This window comes from Nematolebias whitei, chromosome 1, assembly GCF_014905685.2.
Source record: "Nematolebias whitei isolate Nwh7 chromosome 1, NemWhi1, whole genome shotgun sequence".
NCBI classification, from domain to species: Eukaryota; Metazoa; Chordata; class Actinopteri; order Cyprinodontiformes; family Rivulidae; genus Nematolebias; species Nematolebias whitei.
Window position 1 is genome coordinate 84,337,257 of NC_056498.1, and position 22,128 is coordinate 84,359,384.

The 22,128-nt window shown below is 42.9% G+C and overlaps 1 protein-coding gene across 1 annotated transcript in view; it reads left to right on the top strand.

The window, feature by feature from the left end:
• ncapd3 (non-SMC condensin II complex, subunit D3) overlaps window positions 1-22,128 on the top strand; it is a 77,975-nt gene that overhangs the window by 18,845 nt on the left and 37,002 nt on the right. Inside the window, exons 12-21 of the mRNA XM_037674318.1 lie at window positions 7,274-7,312; window positions 7,569-7,661; window positions 7,775-7,848; window positions 7,991-8,125; window positions 8,277-8,497; window positions 17,165-17,356; window positions 17,459-17,556; window positions 17,638-17,747; window positions 19,826-19,933; window positions 20,162-20,276. Of these exons, the coding sequence (XP_037530246.1) occupies window positions 7,274-7,312; window positions 7,569-7,661; window positions 7,775-7,848; window positions 7,991-8,125; window positions 8,277-8,497; window positions 17,165-17,356; window positions 17,459-17,556; window positions 17,638-17,747; window positions 19,826-19,933; window positions 20,162-20,276 (1,185 nt within the window). The remainder of the gene's footprint in view (window positions 1-7,273; window positions 7,313-7,568; window positions 7,662-7,774; window positions 7,849-7,990; window positions 8,126-8,276; window positions 8,498-17,164; window positions 17,357-17,458; window positions 17,557-17,637; window positions 17,748-19,825; window positions 19,934-20,161; window positions 20,277-22,128) is intronic.

Here is a 22,128-nt window from a genome sequence, read left to right on the forward strand (position 1 = left end):
CCCAGGCCTTTCCGCATCAGCGACCACACCGCTCCCAGCCGTCGGTGCCCTCCTCTCAGAGCTGCCTGGCATAATCCAGTTGGCGGCTGACACGAAGGGACTTTCCATCCCTCCCCTTCCCCCCGCCCAGATCGGATGATCTAGCGGGAAGGTTTGGCTCCACCCCAGCTCGCTGCCCTGATCCCATCTGGCCTCGTTTCCCAGCAGTGACATCCTACTGGAACGAGGCTGCAGCTGGACCTGGTAAACTGAGAGCGCCCGTCTCCACCTTCGCTCCCATCACCAGAGTGGAGGGGTTTACTGAGCAGAACTTTCCCTCGGTACCCCCCCGGAGCCAAGCCTGGCGGAAGCACTCGGAGCAAAAGTGTCCAGGTTGGACCAGCGCCCCTTTCCCCCAGGGAGACACGACCAGACAGTGACGTCACTCTCCAACCGAGCCCACCAGTGTGCGTTCCAGGTGGCGGCAGCGAACAACAATGTCGCTCTGCTGACCTACAGCATCTCCAAGAGGCTGGAGGAAACAGACCTGCCTGAAGAGACCAAGAGCTCGCTCTGCAAAGCGTCTGACGTCATCTTCAACCTGTGCGCCTCCTCTGCTGTCTGCCTGTCTCGCATCGCCACCAGGATGACAATGATCCAGTGGTCCACCTGGCTCCGACACTCCCCTTCCTTGCCGGAGAAGTTGCAGAAAGACCTGATGGAGGGCCCCATCATGACGGACGCGCTGTTCGGAGCCAATTTCAAGGCCATGCTCAAAAAATCAAAGTCTGAGGAGGTGTCGAAGACTGCGCCACCTGATGAAGCTGCACTCCTCCTCCCTCCCCCCCGCCCGTTGGAGGGCTCGTCGTGGCCAGAGGCAGCAACAGAGACGCTCCACAGCTGCAGCAGCGTCCTCCCGCCCCGCTCTGCTGCTGGCCCCTCCCGTCAGAGAACAGCCCTTCTCATCCCGGCAACCAGCAGCTCAGCGTTTCCCCAGAGACCGCCAACAGGCGCCGTCCTGGAACAACCAGCCGCAGGGCTCATGGGGGAGAAGATTAAGAAATGACTCCTTGCGGAGGATGTGTGAGTGCATAATGATGACTTGAGTTTTGAAATAAAACAAAAACATCATTCAGAGATTAAAGTGTCTGATTCCAGCCTGACTGTCAGTTCGAATGATCTCACAGCGGCTTCTCTTCACACATCCTTCACACAAATTGAGCCGGTGACCTCAAAACAGGGTTTTAAAAATCACCGCAGCTCGAGAAAACGCACAAAATGCTCGCTTAACACAGCAGCTAAAAATGAATGTTTTCAGCTAACTGAGCCCAGAAGAAAACCTCGCTTTCAGCCCAGGTGGTGTTTTGCTTCGTTTGATCGCAGCAGAGACAAACATGTTTCCTCACGGCAGCTGCAGCCTCCACCCAAACAACGCCGCACTGCTGAAGGCGCGCACGCCTCCCCTCAGCGCACGTTAGCTCACATCAACCCTGATGCGAGCCCACAGCCTGAGCGCGGCACAAAGGCGCTTCCAGGGCCCTTTCAAGAAGGCCTCCCCTTGGGTCGCTCGGACGCTCGGAGCACGTCTCCGCAGCACATGACGGCGGTGGAGGCCTTGACTTGGCTGACGTCCGTAAAAGACATGACGCAACACAAAAACGTGTGCCTGCTCCCAGAGCGTTATGCAGAGTGGCAGCAAGCGTGCTCCCTGAACAGCTGGATGGACCGTCTTATCAGCAGGGATTACACGCTGCAGTTCGCAGTTCAACCCCCACCGTTCAGAGGGATTATAGAGACAGTTCTGTCATCGTCAGAACCGATCTTGTCCCTTCATGCAGAAGTTCAGGAACTACTAGTAAAAAATGTAAATTCCAGGGTTCCCAACGGAGAGGAAAACACAGGTTTTACTCACGTTACTTCCTGGTTCCGAAACAGACCGGAAGGATGAGACCCATCTTGGATTTATCCATTTTCAACAAGTCGATCATGGAGAGACAGTTTCACATGCTGACGACCAGACAGCTGTTAAACAGCATTCACCAAATTGACTGGTTTACCTCCATCGATCTCAAAGACACCTATTTTCATATTCTAATCATTCCAAAGCACAGAAAGTTCCTGCGCTTCTCCTTCCAAGGGACCCATTACCAGTACAACAGGCTCCCGTTCGGTTACTCCCTCGCACCACGCACGTTTTCAAAATGTGTGGAGACGGCCCTGCAGCCGCTACACAGAGCAGGGATGAGAATTCTGTTTTACCTGGACGATCTGCTGTTGCTGACCCAATCCAGGCAGGAAGCAGCGGCGCAAACCAAAGCGCTGACGTCACACCTGTTAAACCTGGGCTTCGCCATAAACTGTGAGAAGAGCTTGGTTCTCCTGGCCCAGATGATCGTTTATCTGGGAGTGGAGCTAAACTCAGTCCCTATGAGGGCCCGTTTATCACAAACGAGAGCCAAAACTCTAAAAGACCAGCTCCGCCACGTAAAGCCCGGCAGATTAGTGACAGCTGTCTCCATCATGAAACTGTTAGGAACGATGTTGTCAGCTCACGCGGTGGTTCTGTTGGACCTACTTCACATGAGACGCCTCCAGAGGTGGTTCGCTCGTCTGCACATAGAGCCATTAAGGCAGAAGAGGCAGATGATTTCTGGGCCCCCTTCCGTGGGAACCGACCTGAAACATTGGAGAAACCCTCTCACTCCGTCGGAAGGAGTCCCTGTCAGCAGACCTACGTCACACGTCTCAGTCTTCACAGACGCGTCCCTGCCAGGTTGGGGAAGAACGTGCCTGTCTCAGGTGGTGGGGGCGTTGTGGCCACCTCACACATCAGCTCACATAAATGTTTTGGAATGTCTCACGGTTTTGAATGTGATCCAACATTTTGCTCCTGTGTTACAGAATCAGCATGTTCTGATTCACACAGACAACAAGGTGACTGCTGCTTACATAAACCGGCAGTGGGGCGTGCGCTCAGCCCAAATGTTACACATTGCGAGACAGCTGCTGTGTTGGGTTCACAAAAACCTGCTCTCCATCAGAGCAGTGTACATCCTCTGCGTCCTGAACAGAGGAACAGACATAATGTCCAGTGGCAGTCTGCGCCACGGGGACTGGAGTCTCCATCCCGAGCTGATTTATTGGATTTGGGAGAAATTTGGCAGAGCAGAAGTGGACCTATTTGCCACATGGGAGAACGCCCAGTGTCAACTATGGTTCTCACTGAGCCCATGGGACGACCCACCGTTAGGAGTGGACGTGTTTGCCCACAGTCCTTGGCCCAAAATGCTCCTTTACGCATTTCCCCCAGTCCCTCTAATATCACGGTTTCTGAACAGAGTTCGGGAGGAAGAACTGTCAGCCATTCTGATAACCCCTGAGCGCGTGAGCGCCCTGTGGTTTCCAATCCTGCAACGTCTGTTATCGGGTCGTCCGTGGAAACTGCCGTGGAGGGATGATGCTATCCTCCAGGCGGGAGGAGTGATCAGGAGTCACCCAGAAATAGGCCAGCACCTTTGGGTCTTGCCGCTGAGCGGATCTGCTTAGAGAAGATGGGTCTCTCTCAAGAAGTAGTGTGCACAATCCAGGATTCACGTGCTGCCTCCACCACAGTGCTGTACACATCAAAGTGGACAGCTTTTCAACGCTGTTGTACGGAGAAAGGTGTAGAGGCCATCTCATGTCCACTAGGTGGTGTGCTGTCCTTTCTGCAGCAGCTGATGGACAGAAATCTGGCGTTCAGCACAATTAAAACGTATGCTGCAGCCATTTCCTCCTGTCACGAAGGCTTCGGTAACAGAACAGTTTTTAATCATCCGCTGATGAAGCGTTTTTTTAAAAGGTGTACGGAGGCACAGACCGGTGTCACGCCCACTAGCTCCACAGTGGGATTTAACAATGGTTCTGCAAGCCCTTATCAAAGCTCCTTTCGAGCCGTTAGATCGGGTTTCGATTAAATTCTTGTCACTTAAACAGCCCTGCTGTTGGCTTTAACATCCACGAAGAGAGTGAGTGATTTATCCACCCTCTCTGTTGCGCCGTCATGCCTCAGGATTCAAGTTTATGGCAGTTCAGCTGATCTGAGTCCTAACCCAGTGTTCATGCCTAAAAACATCACAAGCTTATTTAAATCGAGAATGATAACATTGGAGGGGTTTTTCCCCCCTCCCCACAAATCTGAAGAATAATCTTTGTTTTCATCTCCTCTGCCCTGTGCATGCGTTGGCATGTTACGTAGCACGCACGGCCACACTGCGTCAGACTCAACATTTGTTTGTGCATTATAGAGATGCCTCTGCAGGTCGCCCATTATCCACCCAGCGCCTGTCACACTGGCTGTGTGAGGCCATTTCTGAAGCATACAGAGCATCAGGTTTAGAGCCCCCTGACAACCTCAGGGCGCACTGACCAGAGGAATCGCATCTTCGACAGCCTTGCATAATGGTATGACAATGCAGGATATTTGCACTGCGGCCGTGTGGTCATCGCCCTGATCATTTATTTGCTTCTATCTGCGTGATGTGTCGGCTCGTTCCATGGCGCATTCTGTTCTCAGCGCCTTAACAGAATGAATCTTATTGTTTTCATGGAATTTCATTTAAACTCTCATCTGACTGCACGCAACTACAGTGTGAGACATTTATTATCAGTCACAAGTTTGTGACTGTTGATCTTTTTCTAATGTTACTAATCAGTTCATGACTACTGTTACCAATCAGTTCATTTGATTACTAATCAGTTCAGTTATTATTAATCTGTTCATATTGAAGAGCTGTTGATCTGCTCTGTTCAATGTTTTCAGCCTCTCCCCTTTTCCCCATCGAAAACTTTTCTCTCCGGGGCGCCCATGTACACGGAACGCGTAAATTACGCAGCGCGCGTCTGTGCATGGTGCGCGTAATTACGCACATAGAAGGCTGAGTGTTTAAATGGTTTTTGGTGCAAGCGGGCGCTTCATATGGTGTCTGAACGGACCCAGTGAGGCATAGACTACATCCTGCTTCGCCTTTTAACCCACTAGCGAATGTCCTTAAAAGGCGAAGCCTATACGAAATAGAATGTTGGTTACGTACTGTAACCCCCGATTCTAGGAGTATAGGCGTAGCCCTTTAAGCTCTGGGCCTCACTGGCTCTTAAATGGCTGAAGAAATAGCTATTTGGGAGCGTATTACCCACTCAACGTAATTTATACGGACCGGGTGGGGCCCACATGACAGGTGGGCGTGGACTAAAGTTTTCAGTGCTCCGCTTTGCGTAACGGGATAAAACCCAATAGCGAATGGCCTTAAAGGGCTACGCCTATACTCATAGAATCTGGGGTTACAGTACATAACCAACAGTTTTTAATTATGTTGTTGAAGCTGTGGATGCTAAGGATTACTGTGCTGCACTTTACTTAGACCTGTCCAAAGACTTTGATACTGTAGATCATGACATCGTATGCCACAAGCTCTCAGATATTGGCTTGGTTCTCAAATTATCTCTCAGGTCACAGGCAATGCGTTTAAGGTCCCACTCTTTTTACAATTTATATAAATAATGTAGGTCTAAACATTCCTGACGCATCCTTGCATCTCTGTCGATGACACTGTTGTTTGTTGCTGAGCTAACACAGTTGCCAAGGTTGTCCAGTTTCTCCAGTCTGCATTTGACATCATTCATTCTGACTTATTTCACCTCAACCTGGTGCTAAATGCTGATTAAACCAAAGGGATGTTGTTTTTCAATAGAAAGTCAGTGCCAGCAACTCTTCCTCCTATCTCATCCATGCATGGTGTTCCTATTGAGTTTGTAGATTCCTACACATACTTGTGAATTTTGCTTGATGCACATCTCTCTTTTAAACCACATATTGAAAACTTGATAAAGAAAGTGAAATTAAAACTGGCTTTCTTTTTCAGAAATAGATCTTGTTTAACTCTGAATGCCAGAAAACGCCTTGTGACCGCTACCTTCCTACCAGCCATTGACTATGGTCATATTATTTACATGAATGCCCCTGCCAGCTGCTTGCAGATGTTGGATGCTGTCTATCATGGTGCACTAAGATTCATAACTGGTTGTAACTACCGTACCCATCACTGCACCCTGTACTCCTTGGTCAGCTGGTCATTATCTACACATAGGCTCTCACACTGGTTCATTTTCATCTTTAAATCCCTCCTTGGTCTGCTACCTTCTTAGATCTCCTCCCACATGTCACGTTGTCAGTGCAGTTACAGCGTGCGCTCTCAGGCCATCATTATCTGCAGCGTTCCCTCAGTGTGGACTGAACTTGACAACAAGGCCTTTTCCTACTCAGCTCCTGCAACCTGGAACACCTTGCAACAGGAACTGAAGCTGTCCAGCTTAATTTCTTTAGTGGATTTTAAACATTTGATAATGTCAATAGAAAAATCAAAGGAAATATATTCTTGTTTTTAGTATTTTACCTTGTTTACCGGCACCCTGATTTATTGTTCTATACACTACCGTACTTTAATTTTAACTGCATTTTTACTGTAGTTTATTGTTACTGTTTATTGTTATTGTTGCCTGTATTTTATTTGTTCTGCCTGGAACAGGTCTTTCTTGTGAATGAATCCTTGTGGCTCAGTGAGACTAGCCTGTATAAAAAAAGTTTGAATGAATGAATTTTTATCAGGATCTTATGAGCAATAATCTTGTTTTTCTTGTGTTTGTGTGTGCTTTAGCCAAATATCTCATGAACCAATGGAGTTTATTTTAAACTTATCGGATGTTCAGCTGATTAACTTTTGACATAAACCTTATTCAAGATGGCTGCCGCAGCCAACTGGCCATAGCAAAGACAAAACCGTCTATAATTCAGTCAGTTTTACAGATATTAAGCAAAGACTAACAGATCATCCAAGATCTTGTAGTAATGCATGAAATATTGCTTCTTTTTGGCTGTTCCCAATTCAGTTCAGTTTATTTATATAGCGCCAATTCACAGCCAAGTTGTCTCAGGGCACTTTACAGAAACATTCACATAAATAGAAAAGCCAACCTTCAGTGGTCACCACAGCGATTCTCAACATAATTTTCCACGTTTGACTAAAAGAGCTGTAAGAACTCAAATGATCTAAACTTCACACTCTGATGTGAAAGGTGGCAGCGATTGCATTCAAGAACAACTGTACATCCTATATCTACAATATCCTTGAACTTTGTGGGAAATGGATACTCAGGCTGTTTGCAGTATTGTTTAGTACTCCTTTTTACTCGCTGACTTAACTCTCATCATATCAGACATTTTTATGCACCGTTGTTCATTTGTTTTTTTTCTGTTTAGCTGGGACATGGACAATATTGGAAAGTGAACTTGTAAGAGGTACAGTCCTTTGTCTTTTAAATAAAATACTTGTGCTTGCATCAATCCAAATGCTTCCTGGACCAAAAGTCTGCTTAACTGGTGCAGCTTGTTAGACTTTTAAATCTAAATTTTGTAGTTTTATTTGATTAAAAAGGCACTTCACTCCTTTTATAAGATTCTAATATATCCAGTTCATTAAATTAAATGGTTTAAAACATAAACCTGGTGCTCAGTTGTTTGCGCTGCATGTTTAATTAATGTTTCTGTGTAACAGAAAATCTCAGTTCCCGTATGAGTCAGAAAACGTATCGGACTCTCCCGTTCAGGACCGTGGAAATCAGCAGTGCCAGCAGCTCTGGCTGTGATGGTGAGGTATTTTCCTATTTAGAATATTTTGTTCCTTTATGTTTATACTTTGAGGCATTCATATGTTTGATATCCAAGATAGGTTAAAAATAATTTTCTGCATTTTACTTGTAGCGAAAGAGAACCTGGCTCTCCTTATTTGCCGTCTAAAAGACTCAAAGATTAATGTGAGAAAAGCAGCTTTGCAGGTATGTGAGTTTTATCAGGCTGTCAGATTTTCTACTGAAATATCAATAAGTTAATCGATCAGCCACTTGAAGCGGCGCTGAATATTTGTAGACGCATGATAATGAGAACTGGAATAACTCTGCTTTCTCTTCACTTCCCCAGGCCTTGCTGGGTCTTCTAAAACACGGTGTAATTCCCATGAACTGGGAGAATCTGGAAGTTCTGTCTGAACGCACCAGAGACCCGGCTGTGTCTGTTAAGAAGAAAGCATTACAGTGTGTCGGAGAACTTCTCGCTGTAAGTCCGAACAGCAAAAGAACAACGTTTGAACAAGAACAAGAAGAACAAAAAACCCACTAAATTTATTCAATTAAAGATGGTAACAATAAATCAACATTTTTATTTCCTTTTTGTTTATTTATATATTGTCCTTTTTTCTCTCCACCAGGCTCTACCAGAGTGCAGTGAAGTTCAGAAGGCCTGGCTGCACGGTGTGGTGCCAGCTGTGGTGGACTCTGAGAACTCGGTGCAGGAAAAGGCCTTAGAGTCTCTGGAGCAGGTGCTGCTCAGTCAGGTGAAACCATACTCTCCTAGTCGCCACCTGGATTCCAGTCAGAAGCTGACCTGGGACCTGCTGGAGCTAATGTGTCACAAGTGCCAGAACCTCAGGTTAGAGCTGTCCAGCATTTTTTTCTTACAAATTTAGATGCACGACAATGTTGTTGAACCTCATCAATATTAACTTTTTAGATGCAGTAGTCCCTCCATTATCGCGGGTGTTATGTTCCACATACCACCTCGATAGCTGAAAAATTGCCAAGTAGGAACACTATATTCCAGTGTTTCTATATTTTAGGGCTTTATAAACTCTTCCCACACTCTTGAAATGTTCTAAACTCTTAAATCTGCGTCATTTTAACAACATATGCATATGTACAAACCGGATTCCAAAAAAGTTGGGACACTAAACAAATTGTAAATAAAAACTGAATGCAATGATGTGGAGGTGCCAACATCTAATATTTTATTCAGAATAGAACACAAATCACAGATCAGAAGTTTAAACTGAGAGAATGTATCATTTTAAGGGAAAAATCTGTTGTTTCCTAATTTCATGGCGTCAGCAAATCCCAAAAAAGTTGGGACAAGTCCATTTTTACCACTGTGTGGCATCCCCCCTTCTTCTTACAACACTCAACAGACGTTTGGGGACAGAGGAGACCAGTTTCTCAAGTTTAGAAATGGGAATGCTCTCCCATTCATGTCTAATACAGGCCTCTAACTGTTCAATCGTCTTGGGCCTTCTTTGTCGCACCTTCCTCTTTATGATGCACCACATGTTCTCTATAGGTGAAAGATCTGGACTGCAGGCTGGCCATTTCAGTACCCGGATCCTTCTCCTACGTAGCCATGATGTTGTGATTGCTGCAGAATGTGGTCTGGCATTATCGTGTTGAAAAATGCAGGGTCTTCCCTGAAAGAGATGACGTCTAGATGGGAGCATATGTTGTTCTAGAACCTGAACATAGTTCTCTGCATTAATGGTGCCTTTCCAGACATGCAAGCTGCCCATGCCACAAGGGCTCATGCAACCCCATACCATCAGTGATGCAGGCTTCTGAACGGAGCATTGATAACAACTTGGGCTATCCTTGTCCTCTCTGGTCTGGATGACATGGCGTCCCAGTGTTCCATAAAGAACTTCAAATCATTACTCATCTGACCACAGAACAGTCTTCCATTTTGCCACACTCCATTTTAAATGACCCCTGGCCCAGTGCAAACGTCTGAGCTTGTGGAGCTTGCTTAGAAATGGCTTCCTCTTTGCACTGTAGAGTTTCAGCTGGCAACGGCGGATGGCACGGTGGATTGTGTTCACTGACAATGCTTTCTGGAAGTATTCCTGAGCCCATTCTGTTATTTCCTTGACAGTGGCATTCCTGTTTGAGGTGCAGTGATGTTTAAGGGCCCGGAGATCACGAGCATCCAGTAGAGTTTTATGGCCTTGACCCTTATGCACAGCGATTGTTTCAGATTCTCTGAATCTTTTGATGATGTTATGCACGGTTGTTGATGATAACTTAAAAGTCTTTGCTATTTTACTCTGGGTAACACCATTCTGGTATTGCTGCACTATCTTTCTGCGCAACAATGGTGGAATTGGTGATCCTCTTACCATCTTGGCTTCTGAGAAACACTGACACTCTGAGAAGCTCTTTTTATACCCAATCATGTTGTCAATTGACCTAATTAGTGTTAATTGGTCTTCCAGCTGTTCGTTATATGCTCAATGTCCTTTTTCCAGCCAGATTTAATAACGATAAACAATAATAATAACAACTTTTATTTATAACGCACTTTACATTCACAAAATATCTCAAAGTGATACAGTGAGTAAACATCAGATAACATCAAAACAAAAAGCAACCACAAAGAGAAACCGATGCTTTTGAGCAAAACATCATTGACAAGAGCACGTGCTGTTTTGGACATTGCTCAAGACAAGGCAACAATATTCGACCAACTTGTAAAACTTGAACTGACATCTTCTGTACATTATTGTGTAAACTTAAGAAAGGAAAAGAGCAATAATGAAAGCCAGTTTGAAAAAAGCGAGACACCAAATGATGAAGATGAAATTCTCATTGTGACAGAAAACATGACAACAACAAAAAAAAAAAGGCCGTTCTACTAAAGCTACATAAACAATTTGGACAAGCCTCAGTTGACAGAGTGCAAAAACTCTTGTCTTGCTCAGGCAACAATGATGATGAAAATGTTATAATCCTGAAGGAAATTGTAAAAAACTGAAGTGTGCAGCCGATACCGTGCGTTTGTTAGAGCAGTCCTTTACACGTGTTGAAAGCCTGCTTCTGAGTTTCCAACAGGATGTTGGCTTGAAACGGCAATGAAGGCCAATTATGGGACGGATCTGGTTGGCAGACCGCAGACTGATGAAGTCTTCTGGATGGGAGATGAAACGTTTCTCCCTTAAAAAAACTGCTCCAGATGACATGATTTAACCTTTTTTGTTGTTTTCATCTGATACAGTAAACCGAGACATAAACCAGCAGTGGGTTTACCCATGGCTTCAAGATATGAGATTGTAGCTGTGGACCTGCATGAGCTTGAGCCAGGACAGTGGAATCTACATGCCATTGACCATTTTACAAGGTTCAGTGCAGGGAGTATTATCACCACAAAAAGACCCAAAAAGATAGTGAAACACTTTATTCTGTGCTGGATAAGCATTCATGGTCCACCACACAGATTATTCAGTGACAATGGAGGTGAATTTAACACTGAAGAAATAAGAGACATGGCTGAACATCTTAACATTAAGGTTAAAACCATTGCAGGATACTGTCCATGGAGCAACGGCCTCCTGGAAAGACACAATCAGATCCTTACTGAAATGTTGAGGTAAAGAGAGACAACAAATGTGACTGGAAAATGGCTCTGGGTTGGGCTTTGATGGCAAAAAACAGCATGCACAATGTGCACGGCTACAGCCCCATCAAATTGTCTTTGGACAAAACCCAAACCTGCCTTCAGTCCTGACAGACTTTAGCGTTGGAAACTGATGTCCGTACATAGATGGGCCATCACACTGCAACACTGCATGGCATGAGAAAAGCCTTTGCTGAGGCTGAATGTTCTGAGAGGACACAAAGAGCCCTTCGAAAACAGCTGCGGTCCATTGATGAAAAATATGAAACGGGAGACAAAGTGCATTATAAACTTGCAGAGTGTCAGGAGTGGAATTGTCCAGGTGTGGTTATTGGCCAGGATGGTGTAGTAATATTTGTCAGGCATGGTGGAACATAATTATGTGAGAGTACACCAGTCTAAGCTAAGAAAAGTAAATGAAACACAAGAGAAACTGGAAGAAACTAAAAAAGAAAATCAGATTAAAACGGATTTTAATCTTTTTAAGACACAAACAGCAGTACTTGAGGAACACAACGATTTTGAAAGCGAACATGAGGAGATGGCACCAACAAGTGATGAACCACATGGTGCAGGAAACGGCAAATCCTCCTGTGATTCAGTACAACCTGGAGAGGGCGATCGCCCACTGGCACATTCAACAACTGTCAGTGAAGAACTGAAACTGAAAACTGGACAAGTAATTAAATACACAGACAAAGAAACGGGTCAAAAATATTCTGCAAAAATAAACTGATGGGCAGGAAAGGCCAGTGGAAAACACAGCAACTGGTACAACTTAGAAAACATTGAGCCAGAGGAAACTGCTGGATCCACAGGGTCAGTTGATATGGGACAAGTAGTTGACCTTGAAGTGGTAGAAAATGTCAGGTCAAACACTGAAAACAACAGAGATGAAATATTAGTGTTGAACAAGGATATTTTCTCACATGCCAAACAAACTGAACTTAGCAACTGGAAAAGAAACCATGAATTTGAGGGGGAAAAAAATGAAGGTCAGAAATGCACATCAACAAGGTTGCTGTGTACACTCAAACAAACAAGTAGGTATTGTACCCAAAGCTAGACTGGTTGCAAGAGGCTTCCAATAAATAAACACTCAAGAACTTCCCAAGGATTCACCCACTTGTTCCTCTGAATCTCTAAAGATGGTCATAGCTGTTATCTGTCTAAATAAATGGAAGATGAACTCTATGGACATCAAGTCAGCCTTTTTGCTAAGTAAAGATTTAACCCGAGGTGTGTATATCCATCCAGGAATCATATGCAAGTTAAATAAATGTGTTTATGGCTTGGCAGATGCTTCCTTGTTCTGGTACAACAAGGTGAAAGAAACCATGCTGAAGGTGGGAAGCACTGTGTCAATCCAGCCTTCTTCTACTGGCAAGATGATTTCTGTAAGGTGACAGGAGTCCTTGCATGTCATGTAGATGACTTTGTACGGGGTGGTTCAGACATGTTCTCTTCAGCCATTATCTCTAAACTCAAAGCTGCTTTTCAAGTTGGACGAGAAGAACATAACAGCTTCATCTATATTGGGATGGGGGTTCATTCTCTGCAGAATGAAATAAAAGTACAACAGCGTGCATACATTAAAAAAAACCTACAGCCCATTCCTATAGACCCCACCAGTCACCACAGAGAGAGGCTCCTTTAACAGACACATAAATGGACATGTTAAAATCCAAGATTGGACAGATTCTGTGGGCAGCCAGACAGAGTAGACCTGGCATCATGTGTGACATATCCATCTTGGCATCAGAGGTCCCCATAAGTTTACCCCAAGCCAAACTGAGCAAAACTTAGAAAACCTAAACAAAAGCTCCATGTCAGGACCCACAGGCCTCACAAGCATGCTATTTGTAGAGTGGGACAGTAGAAAAACTGGACAACTGTGGCTTGTTTGGAATGCTTGCCAGGATAAAGGCATCTTTTCTAAAAAAAAAAGAAAAGAAAACAAAAACATGACAACAGGACTTTCCTATTTGCAAACCTCAAAGTGAGGTAAAGGAAAAAAGAGTGGACCAAAAATGGTTCTACAACAAAGTGATACTGATCATTTCATACAGGGGATGATTACTTTAAATTATTTCTATCGGAAGTGGTTTCACCATCTGATGACTCACAGTGGATGTAATTTTTCCCTCACTACCAACAGATTTATTTTTTAATTAATTCCATTTCAGTTTTATATTATACCAAGTCACAACAGAAGTCATCTCAGGGCACTGAACAGAGATATTCATACCTGTGTATATCAGAAGAATCAGAATGGGCTTTAGTGTCATTGCACAGTGAAGTACAATGAAATTACGTTCCATAGAGCCGTCCTAAAGATGGATGGAAGTGTACAGGAGCTGCAGCTTCTTTAAGAAGCGCTGCCCTTATTGCTTAGATAGAAAAGGGGAAGTAAACATGAGAAGAGAGGTATATAAAAAGATCTCTCACACCGTGTCCTTACAGGGCACCATTTAAGGCATATTAAGTAAGTTACGGTAATAACATTATTTATCTGAGGAGCAGACTGCTTTGAGTTCAACTTCATCGCAGACGCTCATCTTGAGCAAGCATGAAGGTGACAGTGGAAAGGAAAAACTCATAGTTAAGAAACTTTTAGCAGAACCAGGCTCAGGACAAGCGGTCATCTGCTTTGACCGGCTGGGTTTGAGAGGAACAGGAAGGAGGAACAGATGCACAATGGCAGGTCAAGAATCACATGTTAACATAGAAATGGTATCAAATGAAAACAATTCAATTTAAACAATTCATTTGAGAAAGGTCAGTTTGTCTTCCAGCAGTCTAAGCCTATAGCAGCATAACAAGCCAACCTTAACTATAGGATTTATCAGAAAGGAAAGTCTTAAGCCCAGTCTTAAAACTGGACAATGTGTCAGCCTCATAACTGGAAGATCTTCCTCCCATTCTGCTTTTAGAAACTCTAGAAAGCACAAGTAAGCCTGCAGTTTGAGAGTGAAGTGCTCTGTTAGGAAAATATGGAACAATAAGATCTGAAATATAAGATGGAGCTAGGTCGTTGAGGGCTTTGTAGGTTAGAAGTAAGATTTTTAATTCTATTCTGGATTTGACAGGGAGCCAATGGAGAGAAGTTGAAACTGGAGAGATATGATCTCTCCTACTAACTCCAGTTAAGACTCTGACAGCAGCATTTTGGATCAACTGAAGACGTTTTAAAGAAGTATTTGGACATCCAGATAATAAACCATTGCAATAGTCCAGTCTAGACGTGACAAATGCATGAATCAGTTTTTCTGCATAATTTTTAGATAAGATGTTTCTAATTTTAGTGATATTACGCAGGTGGAAGAAGGCAGTTCTAGTAACGTTTTTAATGTGGGGGATAAAAGACGAGTCCTGATCAAAAATAACACCAAGATTTTTAACATTAGAGCTGGAGGCCAGATTAATGCCATCTAAGGAGGGAGAAAGACTGAAAAATTAATTCCTAAGATGCCCAGGTCCAAAAACTAAAACCTCAGTCTTGTCTGTTCAAAAACAGAACATTTAGGGTCATCCAGGTTTTAATGTCTTTAAGACATGCTTGTAGTCTAAGTAGCTGATGGGATTCATTGGGTTTCATGGACAAATATGTTAAATCAGAAAAAAAATAATATTTCTCCCAAATCATCGCCTCAAACAGCCACAATCCCCACGTTCTTTTCAACACCATTAACGCCACTTTAACCGTGCCTCAGTCTGCCAACAGGGAGGTCTCTGCAGTTACGTGTGACGACTTTGCCAGTTTCTTTGTTAAAAAGGTTGAGTCGATCAGGTCACTGATTCCTCACACCACAGCTGACCCCTCTGTCTTTGTCCCCTCCACATCAGTTTTTAACCAGTTTGAACCCATTTCCCTCTCATTTCTAAATGACGTCATTGGTCATGTGAAACCCTCAGGTTCCCCTGCTGACCCCATCCCTGCATCGTTTTTTAAACAATTCCTACCCTCCATTGGACCTTCTGTTCTTGACATTATAAACAGCAGTATGACTACAGTGTAGTCCCTGACACTTTTAAACATGCAGTGGTAACTCCTTTAAAAAAAAAAAAAACGGACTTGACCCTTCAACCTGCTCAAACTTCAGACCCATCTCCAAACTTCCCTTTCTTTCCAAGATCCTGGAGAAAATAGTTTTCACTCAACTAAACGAGTTCTTGAGTGGATATTCTATTCTTGAGATTTTTCAGTCTGGCTTTAAGAAACTACACAGCACCGAAACAGCCTTAGTTAGGGTCTGCAACGACATTCTTCTGGCAAATGACTCTGGTCAGTCTGTAGTCCTGGTACTCCTTGACCTTACCGCTACATTTGATACTGTGGACCACAGTATCCTTTTATCCCGGCTAGCACACTGGGTTGGGATTACTGGTGCAGCGTTAGAATGGTTCCATTCATACCTGAGTGACAGGAGTTTCTGTGTTAATTTTGCTAACACTCTATCTACTTCAGTGCCTCTTTCCTGCGAGGTCCCGCAAGGCTCCATTCTTTGACCCCTTCTGTTTTCTTTGTATCTCCTCCCCTTAGGGTCTATCCTGAGGAAACATGGTTTTTCCTTTCATTGTTATGCTGATGACTCTGATTTATCTGCCGTTAACACCTAACAGTTCCTCCTCCATTCGCCCTTTGTTAAATTGTCTTTATGACATCAAGACTTGGATGGCTGCACAGTTTTAATGATCAGAAGACTGAGGTCATTGTGTTTAACCCTAGCTCTGCCACTGTCACTGATCCTGCAAACCTGGACTCTCTTCAGCCATATCTAAAACGGTCTGTTACCATTCTCGGGATAGTTTTAGACTCAGACTTTAATAAGCAGATAAATTCTGTTCTTCAAAAAAAGCTTCTTTCAGCTAAGGCAAATGGCAAAGCTCAAGTCTGTCCTGTCCAGATTCGACCTTGAAAAATTAGTCCATGCATTTATTACAACCTGGCTGGACTACTGTAACTCGCTTTATGCTGGGGTCAGTCAGGTCTCTCTCTCACGTCTCCAGCTTGTCCAAAATGCTGCAGCTCAGCTACTAACAGGAACTCGCAGGTTTGAGCACATTACTCCAGTTCTGTCCTCTCTTCACTGGTTTCCTGTGCGTGTCAGAGTTGATTTGAAGAATCTTCTGCTGACATTTAAGTGTGTTAATGGCCTTGCACCCTCATACCTCTCGGACCTCCTTCATCCTTATACTCCTTCTCGGGCCTTGAGCTCATCAGACCAGCTGCTTTTGGCCGTACCAAAAACCAGGCTGAAGCTCAGAGGAGATAGGGCGTTTTCAGTCGTGGGCCCTAAACTCTGGAATAATCTGCCCATCAACATTCGACAGGCCACCTCAGTCTCTATTTTTAAATCTCTCCTCAAAACGCATCTGTACTCATTGGCATTTAACACAGTGTGATCTCATTTGGTATTTCGTTGTTGATGATTGTGTTCATCCATTTTGGTTTTACTCCCTGACATTTAACGCAGGGTGATTTGATTCAGTATTTCATTGTTTCTCATTATATTTAATTGTTTTTATGCTTTTATTCATGTTGCTGTAATATGTTATTAATATTTGATGCTGTGATCTTTTTTGGTAAGCACTTTGATAACAGTTACTGTTTTAAATGTGCTATATAAATAAATGTGACTTGACTTGAAATATAATTGTATATCATCAGCATAACAATGACAATTTATCCCATGCTGTTTAATAACATTACCTAATGGAAGCTTATACAAGGTAAATAGATATTACATTTTTGTTACGTATTGTCATTGTATTTGCAGCTTTACATGTTAGAACATGTTAATATTAGCTGCTATTCCAGAAGAGGTAATATAAAGAGGAGGTTTAATAAGCCTAAGCTGACACCTCTCTACTGACTCTCTCCAGCCAATATTTCAGCAGGGCCTTTACCATCTGGTCCAAACAGAACAAGTTCACCTCTACGTTCATCACTAACTTGATCTCACACACTGAGGCGGATCATGCTGCTGGGGCCTGGCTGCTGCTCTCAAAGGTTGTCACGTCATCCTCAAAACTGCCATATGGCAAGATCCTGAATGCCTGGGATGCCATGCTCAGGTGGGGAGAGGATCATTTACAATGAGTTCTCATTAATTTTAATACAGCGTTATCCAGTAAATTTATTTTAATTAGCTACATGTTTATTCTGTCTCCTCACAGTTCAAAGCATGTAAATGTGACAACATGCTGTCACATCCTTGCTGTGATGGGAGACATTGCTACTCATTTGAATGAAGATACCAAGGACCGGCTTGTTGGTAAAAAATGATGGAAAGGGTTCATATGAATATTTACTGGAGGGCACTGTGATAACTACTGACCCTCCTGTCCCACCTCAGCTGATCTGATGTCCTGGTTGAAGACGTTCAGTTTGTCTCTAGAGGTGATCAGTGCTTCTGTGGAGACACTTTATCATCTTGGTTCCAGTGAGGACATCAAACAAACTCAGGTTGGAAAACATGACATCTAGATGTCCTTTGTAAATACAATTTAGTAATTTAGTGACTTGTTTTTCTGCACTTTTCTAATTAAAAATGTAAATTGTCTGGAAAAGGAACGTTTGGTTAAAAAAAAAAAAAGTCATATTTTCTAACCTTGTGCTTAAACTGATTTATACGTATAAGAAATATCAAAGTACTTAATATAGCAATTAGGGAAAATATGAGTCATAAACTATGAATTATGATTAATTATTCATAAGATGTTTATAACAGGGCACCATTTCTTCACTCTCAATGAGAATAATAGGTTTCATTAGTAATCCGTCTCATTAAATAACCTTAGAGCAATGACAAAAAAGGTTGAATCATGTCATCTGGACTTCGTTTTTTTGTTAAAAAGAAACGTTTCGCCCCTCATCCAAGAGGCTTTGTCAGTCTGAGGCCTAGCCATCTGGTATTACCCAGAAGCCACCCTGACTCTTGTATTTCAAGCCTGCCTCAGATACCCCTGAAGTCTGGCCTTTTCACTAATGGTTTCAAAAACACAAAGTTTGTTTTCTCAGTCATCCAGGTATATAACAACAAAAAAGGTTGAATCATGTCACAAAAACTTTGTTTTTGAAACCATTAGTGAAAAGGCCAGACTTCAGGGGTATCTGAGGCAGGCTTGAAACACAAGAGTCAGGGTGGCTTCTGGGTAATACCAGATGGCTAGGCCTCAGACTGACAAAGCCTCTTGGATGAGGGGCGAAACGTTTCTTTTTAACAAAAAAACGAAGTCCAGATGACATGATTCAACCTTTTTTGTTGTTATATACCTGGATGACTGAGAAAACAAACTTTGTGTCTTAGAGCAATGAGTTGTTTTCGTTAGATTAACCCAAATCTTATGAGTTTTCCACAGTTTATGTAATGTTTACATACATATGTAATAACAGTGAAAATATTATCCATCCATCCATCCATTATCTTTTACCTGGTTCTTCCATTCTGGGTCGCCGGTGCCCATGTCCAGCAATCACTGTGCAAGGGGCGGGGTACACCCTGGACAGGTCACAAGTCCATCACAGGACCACATGGAGACAAACAACCATTCACTCTCTCACTCACACTTGGGGACAATTTAGAGTTACCAGTCAGTCTAACGTGCATGTTTTTGGTCTGTGGGAGGAAACTGGAGTCCCCAGAGAAAACCCACGCATGCACAGAGAGAACATACAAACTCCACCCAGAAAGGCCCCCAGGCTGGGATTTGAACCAGGGACCTGTGTGCTGAGAGGCAGCAGCTCTACCAGTTGTGCCACCGTGCTGCTCGTGATAATATTATGTAGGACGAAAACCTGGTAATATTAAAATACAACGTAACATTATGGGAAACAAATTTAACTTTGAACTCGGGACTTTGAGGCAGTTGAGACTGAATTTATTATGCTTTGAAAGGGGACAGGTTGTCACGGGCACCAGCAAATAAGCTGAATTTAATGGTGTTATCAAGGTGGGGGAGGGTGTTTGCAAATGCTTGCCACATTTAGCCAAGTTTTTAGTGGTTACCCCAAAATTTACTTTTTGGTAAACGTCTGTAAAGGTCTGTTGTCTTTTTTTATCATGAAATTATAATAAAAATATTAAACAAGGTGGAATAAAGAAAAAATAAAACTTTTAGTTAACATAGCACACTTTAAAATTACTTTAAATCTGGTTTTCTCTCAGATCGTAAGCCTGTGGGCAAAAAAGATCCCTTTTTATAAATTGCAGTTGCAGGCCGCACAAAAACACTCCAGTAGTGGAAAATGACCCAAGAGCCACATCTTGTACACACTTGGTGTAAAGTTTTGTGGATGTCAAAGAAGTGAAAAATGAATTGGAATCAAATCAACATTCAGTCAGTTTTGAAAAAGCTTTTCAGTAATTTGAGTTTAATAATTAAATTCAGAGTTTGCTTGGATTAAACACTTTTAACCACTAATACTGCCAGGTTTCTGAAATTGTTTATTCTATCAAGTCAACGTGTCATTCAAGAACTAACCGTAACTCGTATATTTTCTTTCTTCCTTTCACTCTTCATGTATTTAATTTATTTTTCCAGGCTTTTATGAATCAGCACTGTGGTGAGTTGGTGTCACTCTGCGAGGCATATTTAGCCGGCATCATCCTGTGTGAAAATGGAACTCAGAACCTCAACGAGGAGCTGACGGTGAGAACGGATGTTCCCCAAAGATTGTTCATAAATGCACAAATAAATATATACAAGTCAGGAAAAACTACAGAACAGAGACATTGTTGATAAAAGACAGAGAACCTTCACAACTCTAACAACAAGCTTTCACACACAAAATGTATAAAATGTAACGACTTGGTGAAGGTTGTCTCAAGTCTTGTACCTGTTGTCCTCTGACTGGACTGAAAATGTTTTCTATACCAGATAAAGTACTTCCACACTCTGGGCGTGGCATCTCTCCACTGTCCTGCAATGATCAGTAAAAAGACTATGCTGCTGGTGGAATCTGTCCTGACCCCACATTTGGATCAGCTGGCAGGTATGAGATGGACATCTCAGCAGCACATGTCGTTTAACAGACATGCATACATACATACACACATATACATACATACATACATACATACATACATACACATATGTAGTGGACTAGGCCTACGTCGAAACTAAGTCTAAGGTCAAAACTCTAGACCTTTAGAACCTTGTGGGACAGGAACTGTCATTTCATTTATTTGAATCCATAAATACAGGTTCACCCATCCTGAGACTTTCTTTCTTGAAGATTCAAGTGAAAAGAACACTCTCTTTTTATTATCATTACTATCTTACAAATGTTGATAATCAAAGTGTCTTAGTTCAAACCATTTTAGATGTTGCAGTGAACTAATCAATTTTATTAACTGAGTAATGATTTTTATTCTCATGTCAAAGCTGTTACAGAGTAATTATGCATTTTTCTGATTTCTGCTTTTGAATGAGCAAGTGTGTGCGTTTCCAAGGTTACAGTCAAACGGAAAACAAGTTGTTATGTTAAAACTGTCATGTTTTAGAATCCTCTCAGACGTAAATAGAGATGTTTTGCACCTGTTTCTTAAACACGCCAAAACAAAACCCTCTCGGTCTGTGAGAACATTTCTGACCTGTCTCATAACAATTCTCGCTGTCTCTAACCTCTTACGTCACAAAAACACACCCCTTCTGGTCGATTCTGACCAATGAACAAATCCCAAAAAGTGAACCGGGAAAGAGTCTTTAAAATGTCAGTACTTCCTGGTCTACACAGAGTTGGAGAGTTGTCGGAGTTCTAAGAGTTCTGAGAGCGTAGAGTTCGGTGAGAGTCTACTCAAGTTCTGCTGAGTTCTGATGGAGTGCTGTTGGAGTTCCTGACATGACAACAAAGCTCTCCCGAGTTCCATGGGATTATAACATTTTCCACTGAGGTGAATATGTGTCGAACAGAGCCTCGCCATTACTTCGGACGAGTAACAGCATCCTACTGAGACGCTGAAAGGGTGCGTTAAACGGAATCTCACCTGAGACATCTCCAGGTAAAGGAGCCGATTTCATCACCTAAGTGTACTGTAAGGAAAAGCTGAAGAAAGCCGGAGAGTGTCGATTCTGGTGAACACTTAATTTCCCTCACATACCATCTTAACTCCCTCTAAACTTCTTTCCATCTTTAAACTTTTCTATCAAGTAGAAATTCTTCCAGATATTTAGAAATGTCTGTGTAAAATGCTCACCCACATTCATGTGGGCAAAAGATCATAGTTGTACAGTTTTCATAAATGTCTTTGGTGCAGCAACGGAAAAATCATGGCCGTATGATTTTTCCTGATTGATTGCTTTGTTGTTATTTTCATAATTTGCCAAATTAATGTACATGTTTGATGTTAAATTTGATTCTGTAAATAAATGACCGCATTCATTTTGATGGGTCAAATCTAAATGACGTCTCACGTTTGCATTTCCTTAAATTCAATGCACGTTTTATTCAGTCCAGAAAAATGAGGAACCCGCGTTAAATGATGAATATATCCCAGCATCTGTTCATCTACACATATATATCCATCCATCCATTTTCTTTACCCGTTTATTCCATTTTGGGTCACGTGGGTCGCTGGTGCCCATGTCCAGCAATCACTGTGCGAGGGGCGGGGTACACCCTGGACGGGTCGCAAGTCCATCACAGGGCCACATAGAGACAAACGAGACAAACAACCATTCACTCTCTCACTCACACCTAGGGACAATTTAGAGTTACCAATCAGCCTAACATGCATGTTTTTGGTCTGTGGGAGGAAACTGGAGTACCCGGAGAAAACCCACGCATGCACGGAGAGAACATGCAAACTCCACCCAGAAAGGCTCCTGGACCAGGGTTTGAACCA